This window comes from Chlorocebus sabaeus, chromosome 25, assembly GCF_047675955.1.
Source record: "Chlorocebus sabaeus isolate Y175 chromosome 25, mChlSab1.0.hap1, whole genome shotgun sequence".
Taxonomy (NCBI): Eukaryota; Metazoa; Chordata; class Mammalia; order Primates; family Cercopithecidae; genus Chlorocebus; species Chlorocebus sabaeus.
The window spans coordinates 69,014,424-69,035,321 of record NC_132928.1 but is presented as its reverse complement, the minus strand read 5'-3'; the positions used below and the strand labels follow the sequence as shown (position 1 = coordinate 69,035,321).

The 20,898-nt window shown below is 41.7% G+C and overlaps 1 protein-coding gene across 1 annotated transcript; it reads right to left on the bottom strand.

The window, feature by feature from the left end:
• Positions 1 to 462: 462 nt before the first annotated feature.
• Positions 463 to 20,829, bottom strand: ARV1 (ARV1 homolog, fatty acid homeostasis modulator). The gene is made up of 6 exons (XM_007989770.3): positions 20,622 to 20,829; positions 12,218 to 12,337; positions 10,413 to 10,566; positions 5,064 to 5,288; positions 3,794 to 3,940; positions 463 to 920 (listed from the first exon to the last, which is right to left on the bottom strand). The coding sequence occupies exons 1-5, from the start codon at positions 20,793 to 20,795 to the stop codon at positions 3,798 to 3,800; spliced, it is 816 nt and encodes a 271-aa protein (XP_007987961.2). The 5' UTR covers positions 20,796 to 20,829; the 3' UTR covers positions 463 to 920; positions 3,794 to 3,797.
• Positions 20,830 to 20,898: the final 69 nt, after the last annotated feature.

Sequence of the window (20,898 nt, the reverse complement as noted above, 5' to 3'; positions counted from 1 at the left end):
CTCTCCAGCGGGGACACTGGGAGGTTTCTTTCCTTTCCTCTTCCTCTCCAAAGCCCTCCCAACTTCAAATGCTGCAATAGGTGTTGCTACTCTGTACTGCCCGAGCACCCTGTCCCACCTCTTCATTGCACTGCCCTGTGATTCTCTACTCATACTTCCGAGTCCAGCACTGCCCAGTAAGCTTCAAGGGGACCATGTTTTATTCACCCCTGTAACCACAGGGTCTGCCACAGAGACAGCAGGTGCTCAGTAAGTATCTGTGGCATGAATAATAATGAAAGAACAAATGAATGAAACGGAGAGTGGAAAGGGGAGAGGTGCTATTTGTTTTTAATTACAGCTTTATTCAGATGTAATTTACCCTTGTAAAGTATATAACTCAGTGGTTTTCATTATCATTTATTTTTGGATCACCCAATTTTAAAGATTACCTTAATTACTGAATTGAAAATTTACAAAAACTCGGTTTATTCTGAAATACTTTATTAAAAGCGTTTCTATTGTAAGAACACAAAATATTTTAAGCCGGTAACAACATTTAAATTAAAAAGATATAAACATGTCAAAGGAATGAAATCTAGATGTTTTATTATGTGTGAATTATGAGTGCTTACCTGGGCTTGTGTATAACGTATACATCTTCACCTGTTGCATGTCATTTAGTCTCTGCAGCAACATTCTTTGTGTCCGTGTGGGTGTTTCTATATGTGACTGTGAATATCTGTATGTAAATGGCTTGTCTCTTGGGTGCATTTGTGGGGGTGAGTATCCACTGCTATTATCATTGTTTTCTTTTTCAGAAAGTGTTTCCAATCTTTGCTTCATTTTACTCAACAGAAATGAGGAGGTTGGTTTATATTTCATGTCTTTTCTCTTTCAGATACAGCTGGTCATGCCACAGATAGTAAAGATGAATAAAACTGTGAAAAATAAAGGATGTATTTAGAATGGCACATTCTGCTGAAAAATCAAACTGACAGACACTTACTAGGGCAGGCCCTGAGTTAAGGTGGATACAAAGGAACCCAAGGCATGCCTCTCCCAGCACCAGACTTCTGAGCAGGCTGGGGGAGTGAGGCATAAACACATGAAATTTTAATGCCAGACATAGATAAGTATAAAACATGAGATCATAAAAAAACAGTGTAATAGCTTTCAAGTGATTGAAGATATATGACCTTATTTTCCTAACTATAAATTATAATTGACTGTCAGACAAGCAGATGCACTTATGAAAGCAGAAACAAAAGATCTGACCCTGGGGCAATGTCAGAAGTTCTTGGGCAAGTGACTGCTGTAGGAGTTAAGTTGAGCACTAGGAAGTAAATGGAAAAAGCACTGCCAACTGGAGTTTTTGGAAAGTCTTCACTTATTCCATGGAGAGGCAAAGCGGACCATATTTGGTTAGGTGGAGACGAGGGCCCTGCAGGACCCAAGGAGAGCATAAGGCAAGTTTGGAGAAGAGAGGACCTGTGGTGGATGTGGAACGTAAGTAGGAACATGCCTGGGGAGATCAATTAGGATGACATATGGAGGGCCACACTAATGCTCAGAGAAAACTAAAGACATTCTTCGGAAAGAGACAAGAAACTCCTATGTCAGCAATCAGAAATGGTGGAAAAATTGAGAAGGCCCCCAGGAATGGTGCTCCCTGAAGACTTACATGGCAGCAGAATGGGTTGCAGGCTGGTTTGGAGGTGTTAGAACCTTTAGGCAGGAGAGGGTGAGGTCTGAGTGAAAAGAGATGAGGAGCATTTCAAGAGAAACACTATCAGAAAAGGACTCTGCTTCAACAGGAGAGTGCAGGTGACACTGAATTCCATATCAGACCTGTGGACACTTGAGGTAATGGCAGGACCGTCCTGGTAGGAGGCAGGGGACCTGGCAGAGAGGGGAAGCTGGAGGTATGAGGCCTGGAAGGAAAGTGCACAGTTATGTGCATAGTGAGTGGGGAAGGAAGAGGGCTGAGGACAGAATCCTGGTACAGGCAAACAAGTCAGTGAAGAAAGATCTAACAGGAAGGGACTGGGTGGCCTGTTTCAGGAGGAGCCAGGAGCCAGAGGTTTCTGGAGCAGAGCTGAGGGAGGAGGAGGACTCAGAAAACAAGCGGGAATTGGCTTCCTTGTGTTTTTTTTTTTTTGAGACAGGATCTTGTTCTGTCACCCAGGCTGGAGTGCAGCGGCGCAATCACAGCTCACTGCAGCCTTAACTTCATGGGCTTAAGCAATCCTCCTACCTCAGCTTCCTGAGTAGATGGGAGTACAGGTGTATGCCACCATGCCCAGCTATTGTTTTTTTTTTTTTTCTCCCTGTAAAGATGGAGTCTCACTATGTTGCCCAGGCTGGTCTTGATCTCCTGGGTTCAAGCCATCTTCCTGACTCGGCCTCCCAAAGTGCTGGGATTATAGACATGAGCTATTGTGCCCTGCTCTCCTTGTGAATTTTAGGAGCATAGGTTCAGGAGACTCTCGGTGAAAGTGTGTTTTACAAAGAGAAAAGGTAGTGAAGAAGGAGGGGAAGCAGGCCTACATCAACTGTTCTGGAATGAAGAGCTTGCATGTACACAGGCAGAGGGGAGAGAGCTGCTCTACAGGAGACAGGGTCAATGAAGCGGCGATATGTCTGAAGACCCAAAAAGGAGGATTAGCTGGGCATGAAGAGAGACTGAGGCAACAGGAGTGGAGGAGTGGAGGATGGCGTGTTAGAAGAAGCTTTACAGCCGCTACTTGGAAGGAGGATGTAACAGAGCAAGAAGGGAGAGACCAAAGCGCAGCCTCAACTCTCCCTGACGGGGGTCTGCGTCCCTCTCCTCCAGTGTTTTCCTCACTCTCTGGCCCAGCCTTCTGGGATCCTGCCTAAGGTCCTGCTTCCTAACACAGAGGCTGCCATCCACAGTCTGGCTGTGACTGGAGGGAGGGGGACACCCACAGGTCAGAAACAGCCCCAGAGAGGAAGCTGAGCACAACATGAGATAGGAAGGAGAGAAGGAAGAAAGAATGAGGAAGATCGAAGAGGACCTGAAGTGAAGAGGGAAGCTTAAGGAACTTGCGAAGGTCTCACTTCTCAGCAAAGTCAGAGCAGACACAGGGGACGACCAGAACAAAACAACTGAGGTATGGCCCTCTGATGGAAGGGTCACTGGAGGTGACTATGAAAGCACAGGAGCAGCATGACATCTTCTGAGGTTCTGTGCACTGGCAGAGGTGGCTGCGCAGGAAACACTGCAAGGCTCTCTAGGAGACAGGTGGCAAGACCCACCCAAACAGCCTTAGCAAAGCGTGTATGATGGAAGGCAAAAGGCTGATAGATGCCAAGGTACTAAAAGAGAAGAGCACAACGCAGCCTACAGGTTCCAGGTGTGGTTAAAAAAGAGGCAAGGCAGGTCAGAAGCAGAGGAAAGTGAGAGGTCAAGAGACTAGAGGTGAGAAAGGCAGCAAAAAGCTGGCATGGGGGAAGCGAGGGTGGAGAATGGGTGGGAAGGGTAGGAGACAGTTTTAGAGTCTACAATCCTAGTAGAATGGGTGGGAGCGGAGGTGTTAGAAAAATTGTGAGGATAGGGCCCTAGAAGCAACAAAAACATGGATGTTGATGTCCCAGAGGGTGACAAAAGGAACTAAAGTGAAGACCCCTGGGAGCCATGTACTAAAGTCCTCGAGGAAGATGAGGGTGACCTAGAGGCAATTAGACGCTAGAGAATGGGTTATGTGAGGGCACCAACTTCTTTTACAATGACATCTGTCTAATTTGAGAAGGCTATATGTCTGAATGCATGAACACCACATGCTTTCAGTACCTCTTCAGAAGTCCTGAGATTTATAGATGGCACAATCACTTCCAACATCCCATTCCATACTCTGGAAGAAGTAGACCATGATGCTTTCCAGCAGTAAGCCACTCACCATGGCCAAGAAGGAGAGCTTTCGGTTGATGTTTAGGGTCACTGGAAAAAAGAAGGCAGCCAATAAGTCCAGAATTAATGAAACGATATTGATATGTAAATTTTGGTGTAGTATGAATTGTTCTGTAAAGCTGTTTTTAGAAAAATCTATTTTTGTTCTTATTAATCTGTGCTGTTACCTTCTCCCACTTTTCCATCTACATGTTTTTAGAGAACCAAATCCTCTGCTTACAACAAAACACTAAGCCCCTCCTCCTCAAATCAAGTGGCAGATTCCCATGAATATCAAAGGAGAAAACAAAAAGTTCTAAGGCTACAAGAGAATAACGACAACAACAACAAAATGATACTTCCAGTGTCACAGGTTGCAAGATGACAAGCATTCTGATAAAATGTATCAGGTAATAAATTCATTTAAAATAGGACTTCGGCCAGGCACAGTGGCTCATGCCTGTTCCCAGCACTTTGGGAGGCCAAGGTGGGCAGACTGCTTGAACCCAGGAGTTCAAGACCAGGCTGGCAACATGTTGAAACCCTGTCACTACAAAAAATTAGCGGGGTGTGGTGGCATATACCTGTGGCCAGCTTTTCAGGAGGCTGAGGTGGGAGGATCACTTGAGCTCAGGAAGTAGAGGCTGTAGTGAGCTGTGATCATATCACTGCACTCTAGCCTGGGTGACAGAGTGACACCCTGTCTCAAAAAAATAAATAAAATAAAAATAAATAAAACAGCAGTGTGTACAATATATGGGGAAAATGAAGGCACACAGGGCTGCTCTTCCTGGCATAGCAGAAATTGTCCTGGATTGAGAGGCAGATACTCAGCATTCTCTCCTGACTTGATAACTGCCCAGCCATGTAACTTTGGACAAGTCACTTAACCCTCAGAGTCCCAGGAGCTCATTCATAAAATCAAATAATGGCTGTTCTACTAACCTCACAGGACACAGATGATGCATATGAGAGCATTTTGAAAACTATGAAGCATTACATGGGTAAATGTAACAAAACACTGAGTACCTGCTATAGAAGTGTTAGGTATTGTTACTATGTGATGAAGAATTCCAGTGTTCAACAGGTTATATAAAAACTGCACCCTAGAAACAAGGCTTTAAGCTTTTTATGGGTTGAAAGCTGAGAAGGCAGAATAAACACATAAACATACCTCTAATTGCCTGAAAATTTGATGTTAGAACAAATACTTTAATGAGTTTGAGGCACAGAGGTGTGTAGTCATGTTCCCAAATGACAGCTGGAATCAGCAAGAGTTTTCCGTAGCTAGATAATAATAATGCTTTCAGCAGCAAAATGAAGTTGGGCTTTTTTTTCGCCGTCATGGGCCGTTCTACCCACAGGAAGGTAAAAATGCCAATAAAATAGGCAGTCTGTTCTAAAGAAGAAATGGAAAGTAAAAGTATGAATGTCCCCACCCAAAATATATCCCCCTAAAAACAAATAAACCACAGTTCCAAAATACAGCTTAGCAGCTGACTTCATAAGAAATACTTTCTCAAGATCACAATCTCTTTTTCTTCTTCTTTTTTTTTTTAAATAAACTCCTGGCTTTTGTGTCAGATCCTGCTGGTATAATTTCAGAAACATTATCCACTGAAGAAAAAGTAACTCATTAGAATTGTAATCATCAACTTTCTAAAGTTCCTTGAAGGAAGTAAGATTCTGCTTAAACATCTTCAGTGTAAGAGCTCTCCAAAGAATAAAACAGGAGAATGGAGGCTTTTCAGCCTGAAAGATGGGACCCATCCTAAGAATGGGATAACACAGGAAGACCTTTTTCTTTGTGCATTCTTCCACTATTTAAGTGCCTATTATCCACATGATTTTTAATATTGTTAATTGAGACTTCCTTTACTCATTTTAACGACATTTTAAAATGCAATTCCTTACACTTCCAGAAAGTATTCATAGGACAGAGTCCAGAGTAGCAGCAGCAATAGTTCCACTGTCCCCTACGGTCAGAACACAGCACAATCTGTTCAGCTTCTGCTAACTAGGAATTTAACATCTCTTTTAACTGTGCTGTAATTTTTATTAGGATTGTTAGTCATCTGATTACCCAACTGTATCCATTCTGCGTGGCCAGTCCCTCATTTTATTTTTTCCCATATAAGCTATGTTATTAGCAGTTTAGGTGTCTGCAGAATTAGGTTTCTCTGGACACACGTATTACATTACAGCAGAAACAACTATCCTCTTTTTTGAACTTAATAAAGCCAAACTAAAGAGGTTCCAAATGTAGGTGGATTAGGATCAATAAAAATAATTTAGGATGGTTAACCTCCATGAAATATGATGTATTTCATGCTGTCTCCCTTCAAAATAACTAAAAGGCTTGTCAGCTACAAGAATCTACTCAGGGTAGATTGTAAAGCTTGGATTTTGGATAAAAATAATAATTAATTCCTTGAATGAATAAATAGTGAATGAATAGCAAATAGCAAGAACCATCTAACAATGGTGGGTTGACTCCTGTCACTGGAGACATTCAAAGCTACAACCTCTCTCAGGAATCTAGACAGAAAGATTTCTTGCACCAGACAAGCTAGACTAGATAACCTCCACATCTTTTAAATGTAGGATTTAAGAGATTTACGGAACTACACCAGCCCTCAGTCAGGTCTCATCAGTCAGGTCAGCTCAGTAGGAGCTGCTACCTACCTATAGAATACTCCACTGTGGAAAACACTGAAGGGTCGGGAGACTTTCCTCAGTCTCAGCACTGATAGTGACCCACTGTGAGGCTTCCGGAAAATCTATACATCTATGTTTCTGCAGCTATAGACGGGGGAACCCCTAACCTACCTACCTACCTACCTCAGAGGATGATTGTGAAAATTAAATAATTCCTATAAAAGCAGTTTTTAAATTATAAAATGCTTTATTTATGTAAGATATTCTTTTATTTTTTTGAGACAGAGTCTTACTTTGTCGTCCAGGCAAGAGTGCAGTGGCATGAACATGACTCACTGCAGCTTTGATCTCCTGGGCTCAAGTGATCCTCCTGTCTCTGCCCCTCAAGTAGCTGGGACTACAGGCACATGCCACCATGCCCAGCTAAGTTTTGTATTTTTTATAGAGACAGAGTATTGCCATGTTGCCCAGGCTGGTTTCCAACTTCTGAGCTCAAGCAATCCACCTGTTTTGGCCTCCCAAAGTGCTGGTATTACAGGCGTGAGGTACCATGCCCGGCTAAGATATTCTTTTGGACTATACAGTCTAATTAGGGATTAGACTGAGACACATAAAAAAAGTTAAGTAATAGTAGAAAGAAACTTCTGATTAAGCATCAAAATGTCTACTACAGAGTAGTTGCTATAGGAATTCCAACCCATTTAAAAACAAGCCTGGTTTTTAACACTATACACAAAATATGGACATATAACAGTTTATCTTTAGAAATTTTAAGAAGGGCCAGGACCAGTGGCTGATGCCTGCAGTCTCAGCACTTTGGGAGGCCCATATGGGAGGACTGTTTGAGCCCAGGAGTTCAAGACCAACCTGGGCAACAGAGTAAGATACTGTCTTTACATAATTTTTTTTAAAAATTAGCCAGGCACAGTAGCATGTACCTGTAGTAACAGCGACTCAGGAGACGGAGGCAGGGGGATCCCTTGAGCCCAGGAGCTCCAGGCTGCAGTGAGCTATGACTGTGCCACTGCACTCTAGCCTTGGTGACAGAGCAAGACCTTGACTCTTAAAAAAATAAAAATTAAAAAAAATTTTAAGAGGCTTTGCTTTAAAGTTTAAAATCATATTAGGTTCTAATTCTTGGGCTAGATGATGTGCTCAAGGATGTTTTTAGTAGTATTATGTTTCATAAGATAAAAAGGCTAACATATTCTTTTGTATATTTCAAATATTTTAAATTGCTGCAAAGTCCAAATTGTATATAAAATTATCGATAGACTGGACATCATGGCGGTTAAGCTGTCATAAGCCTTAGTAATTAAATAATAATGGACGCGGAGATTTTTCTATGTATTTTCCATGGATATATCTCTAGTACCTAAAGTAGTAACTGGCACCTAATAAGTATTTTAAAAATATTTATTAAGGGAATGAATAATAATGAATAGTGAATGAATAATCACCGAGTGTAACTGATGGTGACTTGCTCAAGTTAGGGTGCATACATGAATGTAGTATGCAATAATTCATTCAATCAGCTGAGCAAATATTTATTAAGCACCTACTATGGGCCAGGCACCTAAGTGCTTGAGCTACAACTGTGAGTAAAACAAAGAGCCCTGACCTCATTCAGCTGATATGTTAGTGGAGAAAGGCACTAACAAAAGATAATAACTTCTGTGATATGTTAAATGGTAAGTACCATAAGAAAAACAAAGTAGAGCAGGAACAGGAGATCAGGAGTGCCAGGGGAGGTGGTAGCATTGATCAGGGTACACTTAATTGAGAAAGTGTCATTTCAGCAAACTCTTGAGGGGTATGCAGGAGTCAGACATCTGGGCATTAGGGGGACAGGCATTCCAGGCATAGGAAAAGCCACTTCAAAGGCCTTAAGGTGGAAGTTTTCCAGTGTTTCTGAAGCAAGTTAACTAGACGGGGAGGGTCAGAGCAGACATGGGAGACGACAGCTGTGGATAAAATGAGAGACGTACTGGGAGGGGCAGATTCCAGTACAAGGCCCGCTGTAAATACTTCAGCTTGCACTCTGAGTGAAACGGGGAGCTACTGTGTTCTAGCACAACAGTGACATGATCTGATTTGGATGAAAAGGACTACTTTGTGTTGCATGCAAATATAAGGAGGCTACTGTAGTCATGTAGGTGAAGGATGAGGGTGGCCTGCACCAGGGTGGCAGCCCTGGAGGGAATGGAGAGTAGTAGTAGTATAATAGTAGAAGTGTGGCTGGGTGCAGTGGCTCATGCCTGTAATCCTAGCACTTTGGGAGGCAGAGGCAGGCGGATCATGAGGTCAGAAGCTTGAGACCAGCCTGACCAACATGGTGAAGCCCTGTCTCTACTAAAAATACAAAAATTAGCTAGGCATGGTGGTGCACGCCTGTAATCCCAGCTACTCGGGAGGCTAAGGCAGGAGAATAGATTGAACCCGAGAGGCAGAGGTTGCAGTGAGTCAAGACCGTGCCACTGCACTCCAGCCTGGGCGACAGAGTGAGACTCCATCTCAAAAAAAAAAAAAAGTAGAAGTACTTTGAAGGTGGAGCCAATGGGATTTCCTGATGACCTGACTATGGGGTATCAAAGAAAGAGGCACCAGGGATGACTGCAAGGCTTTCTGGTTAATGCAACTAAAAGAATGGAGTTACAACTGAGAAGGGGAAGGCTGTGGTAGAGGCAGAGAGATGACGAGCTTAATTATGGGTTTGGTGATATCCAAGTGGTGATGTTGAGAAGGCAGATGGATGCAGAGTCTAGAGGTCTGGAGAAAGATCTAGATTAGAGATGGACATTTGAGAGTTCTCAGCAGACAGGTTATATGACCAAAAGAGTGAGGGCAGATAGAGAAAAAAAGAGGACAAAAGAAGACACACAGACTAGAAATGTGATATTGGAGTGGACTGGAGACTCAGTATTACTAAGAGTTGAGAAGCAGAGAAGCATGGAACTATCAATAAAATAGTCACAGAAATTAGCTCAGCACAATTCTGACAATAGGAGAACAATAACTTATGAAGTCAAATTCTGAAAAGCACTTCCTGAACTTAAGGAATTTTAAGAAGCAGCCAAATTCCCTGCATGCAGTCAGATAAGTAACAAGTAACAAAAAATAACGAACCCTATAAAATACACTGCATTAGTATAATGGAATTAGTAGAACACATTGCGTAATGTCTGGCAATTATCTCTATTAATAAAGATAGGACCTAAGTAACTTTCAGATTGGATAATCAAAACTTAAACATTAAGAATTTTATTGGCCAGGCACAGGGGCTCACACCTGTAATCCCATTGGGAGGCTGAGGTGGGAAGACTGCTTGAGGCCAGGAGTTCAAGACCAGCCTGGGCAACGTGGAGAGACCCCCATCTCAACAAAAAGTATAAAAATTAGCTGGAGGTGGTGCATGGTGTGGGGGTGTATATCTGTGGTTCCAGCTACCTGGGGGGCTGAGGCAGGAGGATTGCTTGAGCCCAGGAGGTCAGGACTGCAGTGAGCTGTGACTGTGCCACTGCACTCCAGCCTAGGCAACAGAGTGAGACCCTGTCTCAAAAAATATATAATAATAAAAATAAAAGAATTTTATCAACAATATTGTGCTTCAAAATATTTTATGAAACTTTCTAATCTGATAAGCACAACTATTTCCATACCATATATGTTGTAACAAATTTTTAAAAAGCAGGTGATTCAAACACACTCACCTCGTAGGTTAGTAGTGGTGGAGCTGAAAATTCAATCTCAAGTCCCATATTAACTAGCTCTTCTTGCCAACAATTAAGACTACATGTCTTAGTTTTAACCAGATTAGTTAAGTAAGAATAGTTAACTAAGGATGGAAAGCATGGCATCTCCTTACCTAAAGCAGCAATCGCAAACATTCTATAGAAATCCCATTCCTTAGCATATCTGATCAAGTCATCAGGGGCTGTATTCTGGTTGGAATCTTGAAGCTGCCACCACCTCAGGTATGCTTCACAAAGCAAACAAAATATGCAGAGTTTTCCATGGATCTGATAGTCAAAGACATTGCCATTCAATTAGGTAACGAAACAGTTGCACTAATATCAACAGGTACAGAGTATTTGTGGCATCCCACCTAGTCACTTTTCGAATTCAGAACTGCCCAACTAAGTGGCTAATTGTAGTCATTTTGTAATCAGTGGGTTTTAATCAGCAATGTCCACCAGAAGCACATGGGGAGATTTCCTCAAAAATTTAAATGTCTAAGCCCCGGTCCTGATTCAGAATCTTTGTAGTAAAACATAGACATCTATATTTTGAAACAGTTCTGGGGGGATTCTAATGTGCACCCCTAGTTAAGAATCACCGCTTTAAATAATAGTTTGCCTTTCATTACACATAATTTTGACTTCTGTCCTTTCCACAGAATCAAGCAAAAAACTTACGTGATTCATGTATATGTGGGAACAGCAATAAGAGAACAGATTTAATCTGAAGATTCCATGATATTGAATAAGAAACTATTAGTCTGAACATCAATTTTTAAAAAATACCTCTGCCTGGATGAGTATGATTCAATATATTAAAAGAGAACAAATAAAATATGGAAGTTCTTAAGAGTCTGAAATTTTGGCTAAAACAAAAAATACTAGGCAACAAAAATTGGCTTTTTTCTATGTAGTCCTCCTTCAGGTTGAACTTTCTCCATCAAAATAAAGTGAGGAAGAGGCTGGGCACAGTGGCTTATGCCTGTAATCCCAATACTTTGGGAGGCAGAGGTGGGCGGATCACTTGAGGTCAGGAGTTCCAGACTAGCCTGGTCAACATGGCGAAACCCCATCTTTACTAAAAATACAAAAATTAGCTGGGCTTGGTGATGCATGCCTGTAATCCCAGCAACTTGGGAGGCTGAGGTAGGAGAATCACTTGAACCTGGGAGGCGGAGGCTGCTGTGAGCCGAGATCACACCACTGCACTCCAGCCCTGGGTGACAGAGCAAGACTCTGTCTCAAAAATAAATAAATAAATAAATAAAATAACAAGATGCCCGGTTAAATTTGAGTTTCACATACAGCATGAATAAATTTTTATTGTGCAAGTACGTTCCATGCAATATTTGGGATATTCTTATACTAAAAAATTAATTCGTGGTGTATATGAAACTCAAATTTAATTGACCGTCCTGTATGTTATCTGTCAACTCTACCCAAACTATTAAAGAGTTCACAATTCTATTCAACTTTATAAATCAGGACTTTGATTAAACTGAATGTTATTTATCTTATACATTCCTTTAATAGCAAAGTATAAAATGCAATACATTATGTTTTAAAAAAACATTTTTCTTTTAACGTTTGCTTACCTCATTTAGGTATAATTCTCTCCCTACTTGGATATGTCTAATTGTATTCTGTTAAAAACCAGTGATGATTGTTTCTATTTACTAGCAGGTAATTCAGATTATGGCTTGTCAGTTTCCTGCCAGTGACCACATTCTTAAACACTCACTGAGCATTATGCACCTTTTAAAATCAACATCTATTATTTCTAGAAACTTCCAGATACACTGCAACAAAAGACCCTCTTAAGTTAGAATTTCTTTTTCTCTTTTATAATATTCTTTACTTCTGCTTAAAATTCTTATTTTTTAAAATGCAACAGCATCAAATAAAATTAAAAAATAAAATGATCACAACTTACATTTATTTGAGTATTGAAAAGAATATGTCTGTAGGCCTGAGCTTTGCACAGTATAGCATTAATCAAGATGATAACAGGATCATACTCGATATATTTGTCTACAGGTTTCTGACAGGATTTCTGAAATAATAATGCAGGATAATATTAGAACAAGCAAATGTATACTTTCTGGAATCCTCAAGGATTTCAAAACAGCAGGGTCTATTTTGGACACATATAGCAATATTGCCATATTAGCAATTATTTATATAAACTTCCATTCAGATATAAAATGTTTGTCTACATAAGAAAGGGTTTCAGAAAGGACTAAATATAATCTTCTAGGCTAGGAGTATTAATATTTTAACTTTATATTCAAGAAGCTAAAAATATATCTAATTTAAAGACTGAGTTTAGGCAGGAAAGTATTCTAGAAGATTTTACTTTCAATCTATACAGACTCTATGTCCAATTCTACTTTCAATTTGTAGGAATTACTATAAAATAAATACATTTATAATGCACTTTCATTGATAAATTATTGCCTCTTGGCTAGATGCCCCTGACTTTATGGTTCTTGGCACATGATTTGGAGAAAAGTACTCAGTAAAGTTACCTTGTCCCCAGAACTACTGAGAGCTGCAAGCAGGTAAAGAACGGGGCACAATTCCAAAGATCCCGAGGTGGCTGATAACAGGGGAAGCCTGGGTTTTTCTCCAGTAACATCAAGGATATGGAAAGAAAATGGGTTTTCTCTGCTAGAGTAGAAGCAGTGGAGAGTGCTGGGCTGTGTAAGGAACTAGGTTGTGCAGCCTAATCTAGGTTCCAAAATCAAGGCTCCCTTGGCTCTTAGCAGTTCACATTAAATGGCTTTCTTCCCCTTCCCCCCCCACCGAAAGGGTCACCAATTTAGAGTTCAGATTCTCTAGACACATGTGATTACAATGTTACCAAATTCCCACACCATTAGAACATAAAAAATGCAGGTATACACAAACAAGCTCATTAGAAATGTGACCTCTAAAGCAGTACTAGTCACAAAGTTGCATCAAAGCTACTATTCACTTTATAAAACTACAGCAGTATTCCCATAGCCACAGTTTTGCTTTCTGCAGTTTATAACCTGAGGTCAACAACATTCTGAAAATTAAATGGAAAAATCCAGAAATAATCCTAAGTTTTAAATTGCATGCTGTCCTGCTTCACTGCCCGGGATGTGAATCATCCCTTTGTCTAGTGTGTCCACGTTGCAGATGGTCCCTGCCTGTTAGCCATCTAGTTGCTGTCCAGGTTAACAGGATTAAGGATCGTAGTATTGCAGTGCTTGTGGTTCAAGTCACCCTTCTTTGACTCAACAATGGTCCCAAAGCACGAGAGTAGTGATGCTGGCAATTTTACAGCCAAAGAGAAGCTGTAAAATGCTTTAAGTGAAAAGGTGAAAGTTCTCGGCTAATAAGGAAAAAAACAATCTTATGCTGAGGTTAAGATCTATGGTAAGAATGAATCTTCTACCTGTGCAACTGTAAAGAAAATAAATTGTGCTAGTTTTGCTGTGGCGCTTCATACTGCAAAAATTAAGGACACAGTATGTGAGAAGTGCTAAGATGGAAAAGGCAGGGCCAGGTGCCATGGTTCACATCTGTAATACCAGCACTTTGGGAGTCCGAGGTGAGAGGATCACTTGAAGCCAGAAGTTCGAGCCCATCCTGGGCAACAAAGCAAGACTGTCTCTGTCTCTCTCTCAAAAAAAAAAAAAAAAAGAAAGAAAGAAAGAAAGATGGGAAAAGTATTACATTTGTGGGTGGAAGGCATGAACAGAAACGTGTTCCAACTGATGGTAATTGGGTTCCGTACTATCTACGGTTTCAGGCACTCATTGTGGGTTCTGGAATTTATCCCCCAAAGAGAATGGGGACTACTGGAATGGCTACAATTCATACACATAACATTTGGAAACTTTGAGGAGATAAAATAGAAGAGTTGCGAGTATAAAAACAGTCTAGGCTGGCCTTTTAACTACATTAAAGTGCTGGAAGAAAAATGAAGTGCACTGAAGAATACTGACCCTGCAATTCAAATGTAATAAAAAATTGGATGTGTTCCCAATTTACATAGTTTCTCCGCTTCATTTGCGTCATTACAGGAATAGGTATGTTTTCCAGTTACCAAGTGATCCAATGATGGGAGATGTGCTGTTACCTCAAACTTAATTCTGCTTAATCAGGGCTGGGCGCTGTGGCTCATGCCTGTAATCCCAGCACTTTGGGAGGCCAAGGTGGGCAGATCACGAGGTCAAGAGATTGAGACCATCCTGGCTAACATGGTGAAACCCCATCTTTACTAAAAAAAAAAAAATACAAAAAATTAGCCGTGTGTGGTGGCAGGTGCCTGTAGTCCCAGCTATTGGGAGGCTGAGGCAGGAAAATGGGGCATGAACCCGGGAGGTAGAGCTTGCAGTGAGCCGAGTTCATGTCACCGCACTCCAGTCTGGGCGACAGAGCAAAATTCTGTCTCAAAAAAAGAAAAAAAAATCTGCTTAATCAAACTGAGGCATAAGGAGTTAATATTTTTGCAGTTCTTTATCTGAGCAGGGAATAAGCCAGCATCTAAACAGAAGCCCCAGAATCAGAAATTCCATGTCCATGACAAAGAGCTGTTTGATAGGTCTCCCTTGGCTACTCACGGGGAGCATATCTCCTTCCTTTCTACGTGCAAGATTGGGACACCAGAGAGGCTGCTTCATGTTAAAATGGAAACCCTAAGAAGTCAGGGGTCCTCTCTGTCCTTTAAATGTTCTCTAAAACCCATTTTTGGACAGCATCACAAGTCTAAGGCTGGGGATTTGGACAATACTTGGAAGGAGGCAGGCAGAAACCAACATCAGGAGACACAGCAGCTGTTATTCCTTTTGCATTCATCTGTTTGACAAATGTCTTTGGAGCTGCTATCACATGCATAACAATCGCTCTCTTTTCTTGGCCATTTTATGGACCAGGAACTTGCAAAGTGCTGGATACTCACCTTCAGCGACAGTTTCTATCCTCAAGGACCTAACAGTTTAGAAGCAGAAGACAAACATGCCTCTATGATATGGTCTGATGACCACAGTTCATCAGACTATGTAGCATCCAATGGCTACAATGGGATGAGCACAGGGTGATATGAAATCAAACAGAGGAGACAGCTTCTGGTAGTATGTGATATCCTATGTGCTTTGCCCATTTCCCTTCTTAGCATTCGGCGTGTTTTATAAATGCTGAGAAGTCATTAGAATTCGCTGGTTCCCTCTCAGTCTACACCTCACTTTCCTTGTTCTCCCTCTGTTATTTGCTTTTCCCTTAAGTGCTGCTTGCAACTTCCTTTCCCCCTGCCTTCACCTTGAATGTAAAGAGAAAAACTACACACACACACATACACACACACACACACACACGCACGCACACACGAAACAAACAAATGTAGATATCCCAAAACAGACCACTGGGAGTCGTATTTATTCAATTTAGTATATATGCTTCGTTTCTTCTCTTTCCTTTTTGAGACAAGGTCTCACTCTGTCGCCCAGGCCTGGAGTGCAGTGGCGGGATCTTGTCTCACTACAGTCTCTGCCTCCTGGGCTCAAGTGAACCTCCCACCTCAGCCTCCTGAGTAGTTGGGGCTACAGGCATGTGCCACCATGCCCAGCTGATTTTTGTAGTTTAGTATAGATGGGTCGGGGGCAGGGGGTGGTCTCACCATGTTGCCAAAGCTGGTCTTGAACTCCTGACCTCAAGTGATCTGCCATTTAGTCTCCCAGTGCTGGGATTATAGATGTGAACCATCATGCCTGCCCAGATTTAGCAACTATGTTTCTTATGTTTCTTATTTTGGCAAAATTGTTTCATTTACTACTTTATAGGCAAGTATCCTGAAAAGAGAAAAATCTTCCTCTAAAGAATCCCTACAGCACAAGGACCAAGCATACTCTGGGAATGCAGGCTGCTTCCACTGCCTGTCTCAACATGGATATGACTTCCTCTGTCCTGCTGTGTTCTCCAATGCCTGACGAATCAGATCTCTTTTAGAATATAAATCAGCCAAACCAAACTTGTTCTTAAATATTCCTGCTGTTTCCTTCCTGTCATCTCTAGGAGCATTCCCTTCCCTTTTTTAAGTCTTTAAGCTCCTCAAGGATAGGGCCGTGTCTTATTCATCTTCACATCTAGGATCCCAAGGGTGGGAGCCGAATGCTGTAGTGCTGAAGGAAATGGAAACTTAGGAGAAATAGGAGTTTTGTTTTGTTAACATAATAATGAATATATTAAATATCTGTGCACTTAAAATAAGCCAAGCCCTATAGTAAATACAGAGTACTGTATCTTTTTTTTTTTTTTTTTAGACAGAATCTCACTCTGTCATCCAGGCTGGAGTGCAATGGCGCAATCTCAGCTTCACTGCAAACTCTGCCTCCTGGGTTCAAGCAATTCTCCTGCCTCAGCCTCCCAAGTGGCTGGATTACAAGCACGCACCACCATGCCTGGCTAATTTTTGTACTTTTAGAGAGACGGGCTTTCACCATGTTGGTCAGGCTGGTCTTGAACTCCTGACCTCGTGATCCGCCTGCCTTGGCCTCCCAAAGTGCTGGGATTACAGGTATAAGCCACCGTGCTTGGCCAAAAGTACTGTATCTTTAAGCATACTTATAATAAATTGTGAAGAGCTGAAGCAGCAGGATTGGCTAAAAGCAAGGGACACATGATATATTAGACAGAGGAAAGAGAAACACAGAAAGGCAAGCTGGGAGGAATGGCAGTGAAAAAATAAGCAGAGCAAAAGGAGAGGAGACTGGGATGAAAAATACAGGTGAGCAATCAGGCTGAGTACCTTGCTGACTCCAAGTTTGGTAGGGAAGAGACCAAAGTATGTATGAGTAAGCACTTAGAAACTCTGGAGATTATGTCACAACAAATGGTCTAATGTCTAAAAACTTCTTACTTTTTGTATCTCAGAGGTTGGAGAGCCTTTAAAATAATTCGTCGCTTCATGGTTTAATTTTTTAGTCTGGCATCAACGAAACGATTTTTCCTGAGTTGTGCTATTATCGTCTAAAGTTTAGTATGCATTAGTATGATAGTGACAAGGCTATTACAAACTCTGTCTCATTATGGAATGACTGTGGACAATAACGAATCCATAAAGTACTGTGCCACCATTCAATACTCCAAATATAACTCCAAAATCCATCTCCTGGGAGAAAGAGCATGATGTTAGGGAACAAAGGGGAGGGGGGAAGTGAATGTTGACCTAAACAGCTATCCAATAATTATTTTGCCTTTCCATAAACAAAACAAATACCTGTTGTTTAGCAAAGGGATTTTGTTAGCTTAATGCCAACAAAAAAGAGATTTTTTGTATTTTTAAAGACTACTAAAATGCATATACAAATACTAGCTTTTCTTCAGACCATATTCAGTTATGTGGTTATCATCTTCCAAATGAACCATTTAATTGGACCAGTCCAAAAGTTATTAAGTTTAGACCACATATAAGATCTTGTTCTCTTCCTCCTACCTGGATGGCCAAGCATATGCTAATCTAAAAACCTGGAAGGGATACATTTATTCAACAGATATTTACTGAGTGGCTACCAAATGTCAGTCGCTGTTCTGAGTGATACAGCTACGTTAATGAATCAAACAGACAGAATGTCTGTCCTTGTGTAAATTACTTTCCAGGAGGAGAAGATACACAACACTAAGTCAATTATATACAAGATTACAAGAAGACAGGCGTTATAGAGAAAGACAAAGCTGGGAAGCCTATCATACTTTTCAATAGGGTAGTCAGAGTAGACTCTGAGATGTTTGAAGGAGGTAAGGGAATTAGTCACGCAGATATCTGATAGAAGAGTGCTCCAGGCATTGTGCAAAGGCCCTGAGAAAGGAACCTGCCTAGTTTGAGAAACACCAGGAGGCCAGTGGGACTGCCGTAAAATAAGGAAGGGAAAGAGTAGCAGGAGACTACACAGGGCCTTATAAGCCAGTTCAGGGATTCTGGCCTTAACTCTGAGATGGAAAACCATCAGAAAGTTTTGGTCAAAGGAATGATATGATCTAAATTATATTTTTCAAGGATCAGTCCCTGGCTACCGCGTGGAGAGAAGACTGAAGAAGGGCAACGATGATGTAGGGAGACCAGATAGGAGTTACAACAATAGTTCGGGTAGACATGATGGTGGCTTGGATGAGGATTGTAGCAGCAGGAGTAGTGAGAAGTAGTGGATTCTGAACATAATTTGAAGACAGAACAGGATTTGCTGAATAACTGAATATGGGATGTGAGAGGAAGAGTAGAAATAGGGATGACACCAAGGTTTCTTGGTTTTGGGAGTTAAAATGGTAAAGTTGCCACGAACTGTGATGGGTATATGTGAGCTGTCTATTGAAATCCAAGTGGAGAAGTCAAGTAGGTAGTTGGACATTTAAATCTGGAGTTTAGGGAAGAGGTTCAGGGTAGAAATATAAATTTGGAAATTGTCCAAATGTTGACGGTATATAAAGCCATGGGACAGAATGAGCTCTTCCAGGGAAAGCATGCAGATAGAAGGAGGCCCAATGACTACGCCTTGGAATACACCATGATTAAGAGCTATGGGAGGTGAAGCCAAAGCAGAAAGGAGATTGAGGGGTAATAGCCAGTGAAGTAAGAAGACAACAAGAAGAGCACTGAGTCCTGGGAAGCGCACACGGCATTTCAAGGAGGAGGAAGTCATGAGGTAAAATGCTGCTGATCATTAACCGAGAATTGACTACTGGATTTAGCAAAGTGGAAGTGGTGATCTTAACAAGAACAGTTTCTAATGAAATGTGGGTGCGAATGTGACTAAAGCAGGTTCAAGAGAAACTAGGAAAGGAAATAGACAGTACAAACATATCTTAGAAGGTCTGCTTTCTAATTAAGAAGAAAAAGAGCAGAAGCTAAAGGGGGAAGTGGCAGCAAGCATATTTTGTTGGTGGTGTTGGTTTTATTTTTATTTTTTTGATGGAAGAGGTAATAGTATGCATGCTGGTGGGCATGATCCAGCAGAAGGCAGAAGAAGACAAGAATACAGTAAATAAATAACAAATGCCAGTATTGTGTTTATGTTGGTTTATGTTGTTGCAAACCTGGTGGAAGTTCTCTTCTGTTTTCGCGGTGGTTCACGCCTGTAACCCTAGCACTCTGGGAGGCTGAGGTGTGTGGATCATTTGAGGTCAGGAGTTCGAGACCAGCCTGGTCAACACGGTGAAACCTGGTCTCTACTAAAAATACAAAAATTAGCCTGTCGTGGTAGTGCAGGCCTGTAATCCCAGCTACTCGGGAGGCTGAGACAGGAGAATCGCTTGAACTCGGGAGGCAGAGGTTGTAGTGAGCTGAGATTGCCCCACTGCACTCCAGCCTGGGTGACAGAGGGAGACTCCACCTTAAAAAAAAAAAAAAAAAAAAAAAAAAAAAGAACAAAAACGAAATAAGATTGCCAGACAGCATGAAAGGCCTACATGAGGTTAATGGTCACAAATTTGTTTTCCCCCAGCAACGTACTGCTGCATGGGTACAGGGACAAGACCGGGCAATATGTTGGATTTAACAAGGGTTGACATTTTGACAAAGGAGGGAAAGCATTTGAGAGAGGAACAGGAAATTGAGGGTGTATGCACCAAAACGTTATGTGGTTGACAGATTATATAGGTATACACTCAGTTTGTCTATTCTCTTGTGTATTACTACAGACCATAATTTACTAAAGAGATTATTAGAAAATCACAGGATCTGAAATGGGACAAAAATGTACTCTCTATTCTGTGACACATTCTTTGCTAATTAATACCCCCAAAGAACCTCCAACTTTGTAGACTCTTTAAACATAGGATTATTCTCTCTTAATAAACTACGAACACCATGAAATGAGAATTTTTACTTCCTCACTTTTGGGTTTTGTACCACCAACGTCTAGCATAGTGCTTTGTACAGAGCAGACATTCAATAACTACAATTGACGAAACCTTAAAAATCATCGTAGGTGGATTCAACACGAGTTGTGGAGGGTAAGGATGGTACCATCTCTCTGTCAAAGGGAGACGAGCTACAAGGAAGTAGCTTTGGCATGAACCAAAATGTCAACCGAATTGATCTTTACATTTCTCTGCAAAATGCCCACATCTACCTCTGCCTGGTGGTCCGGTCCGTTCGCCAGCTTATATGCCCCAGGATGAGAAATATGCCCCAGGATGAGAAAAGCGCTGTCGGGTAGCTGAGTTCTCTACCAGTACAGATATTCATGCAAAGACCCCGGGCAGGAATATCAACTACCGATCTAAAGACTGTATCAGAGGACCCTGCTCCTCGCGGTCCCCAAATCCCGCCGCGCCATTTTCTTCTCAAGGACACCCCACATCTGACAACTCACACAGATGGTTATCTTCAGCACACCGTGGTTATAGTCTCGGTACAACTCTTTGGCCTCCTGGTTGCATTCGATGCACCTGTACTGGCAGGAGGCCGAGGCAGCAGTAGGAGTCGCTGCCACCCCATCCACATTCCCTTTCCCTTGCTGCAGCCCGCTCCGCCCGCCGTTGCCCATTTCCACTCAACTGCAGCCCAGAACTTCCGATTCTGTGGCGGGTAAGACGTCAGACGCCAGACCGGAAGATTTGCGCCGCGCGGGGCTTTTGGGATTCGTAGTC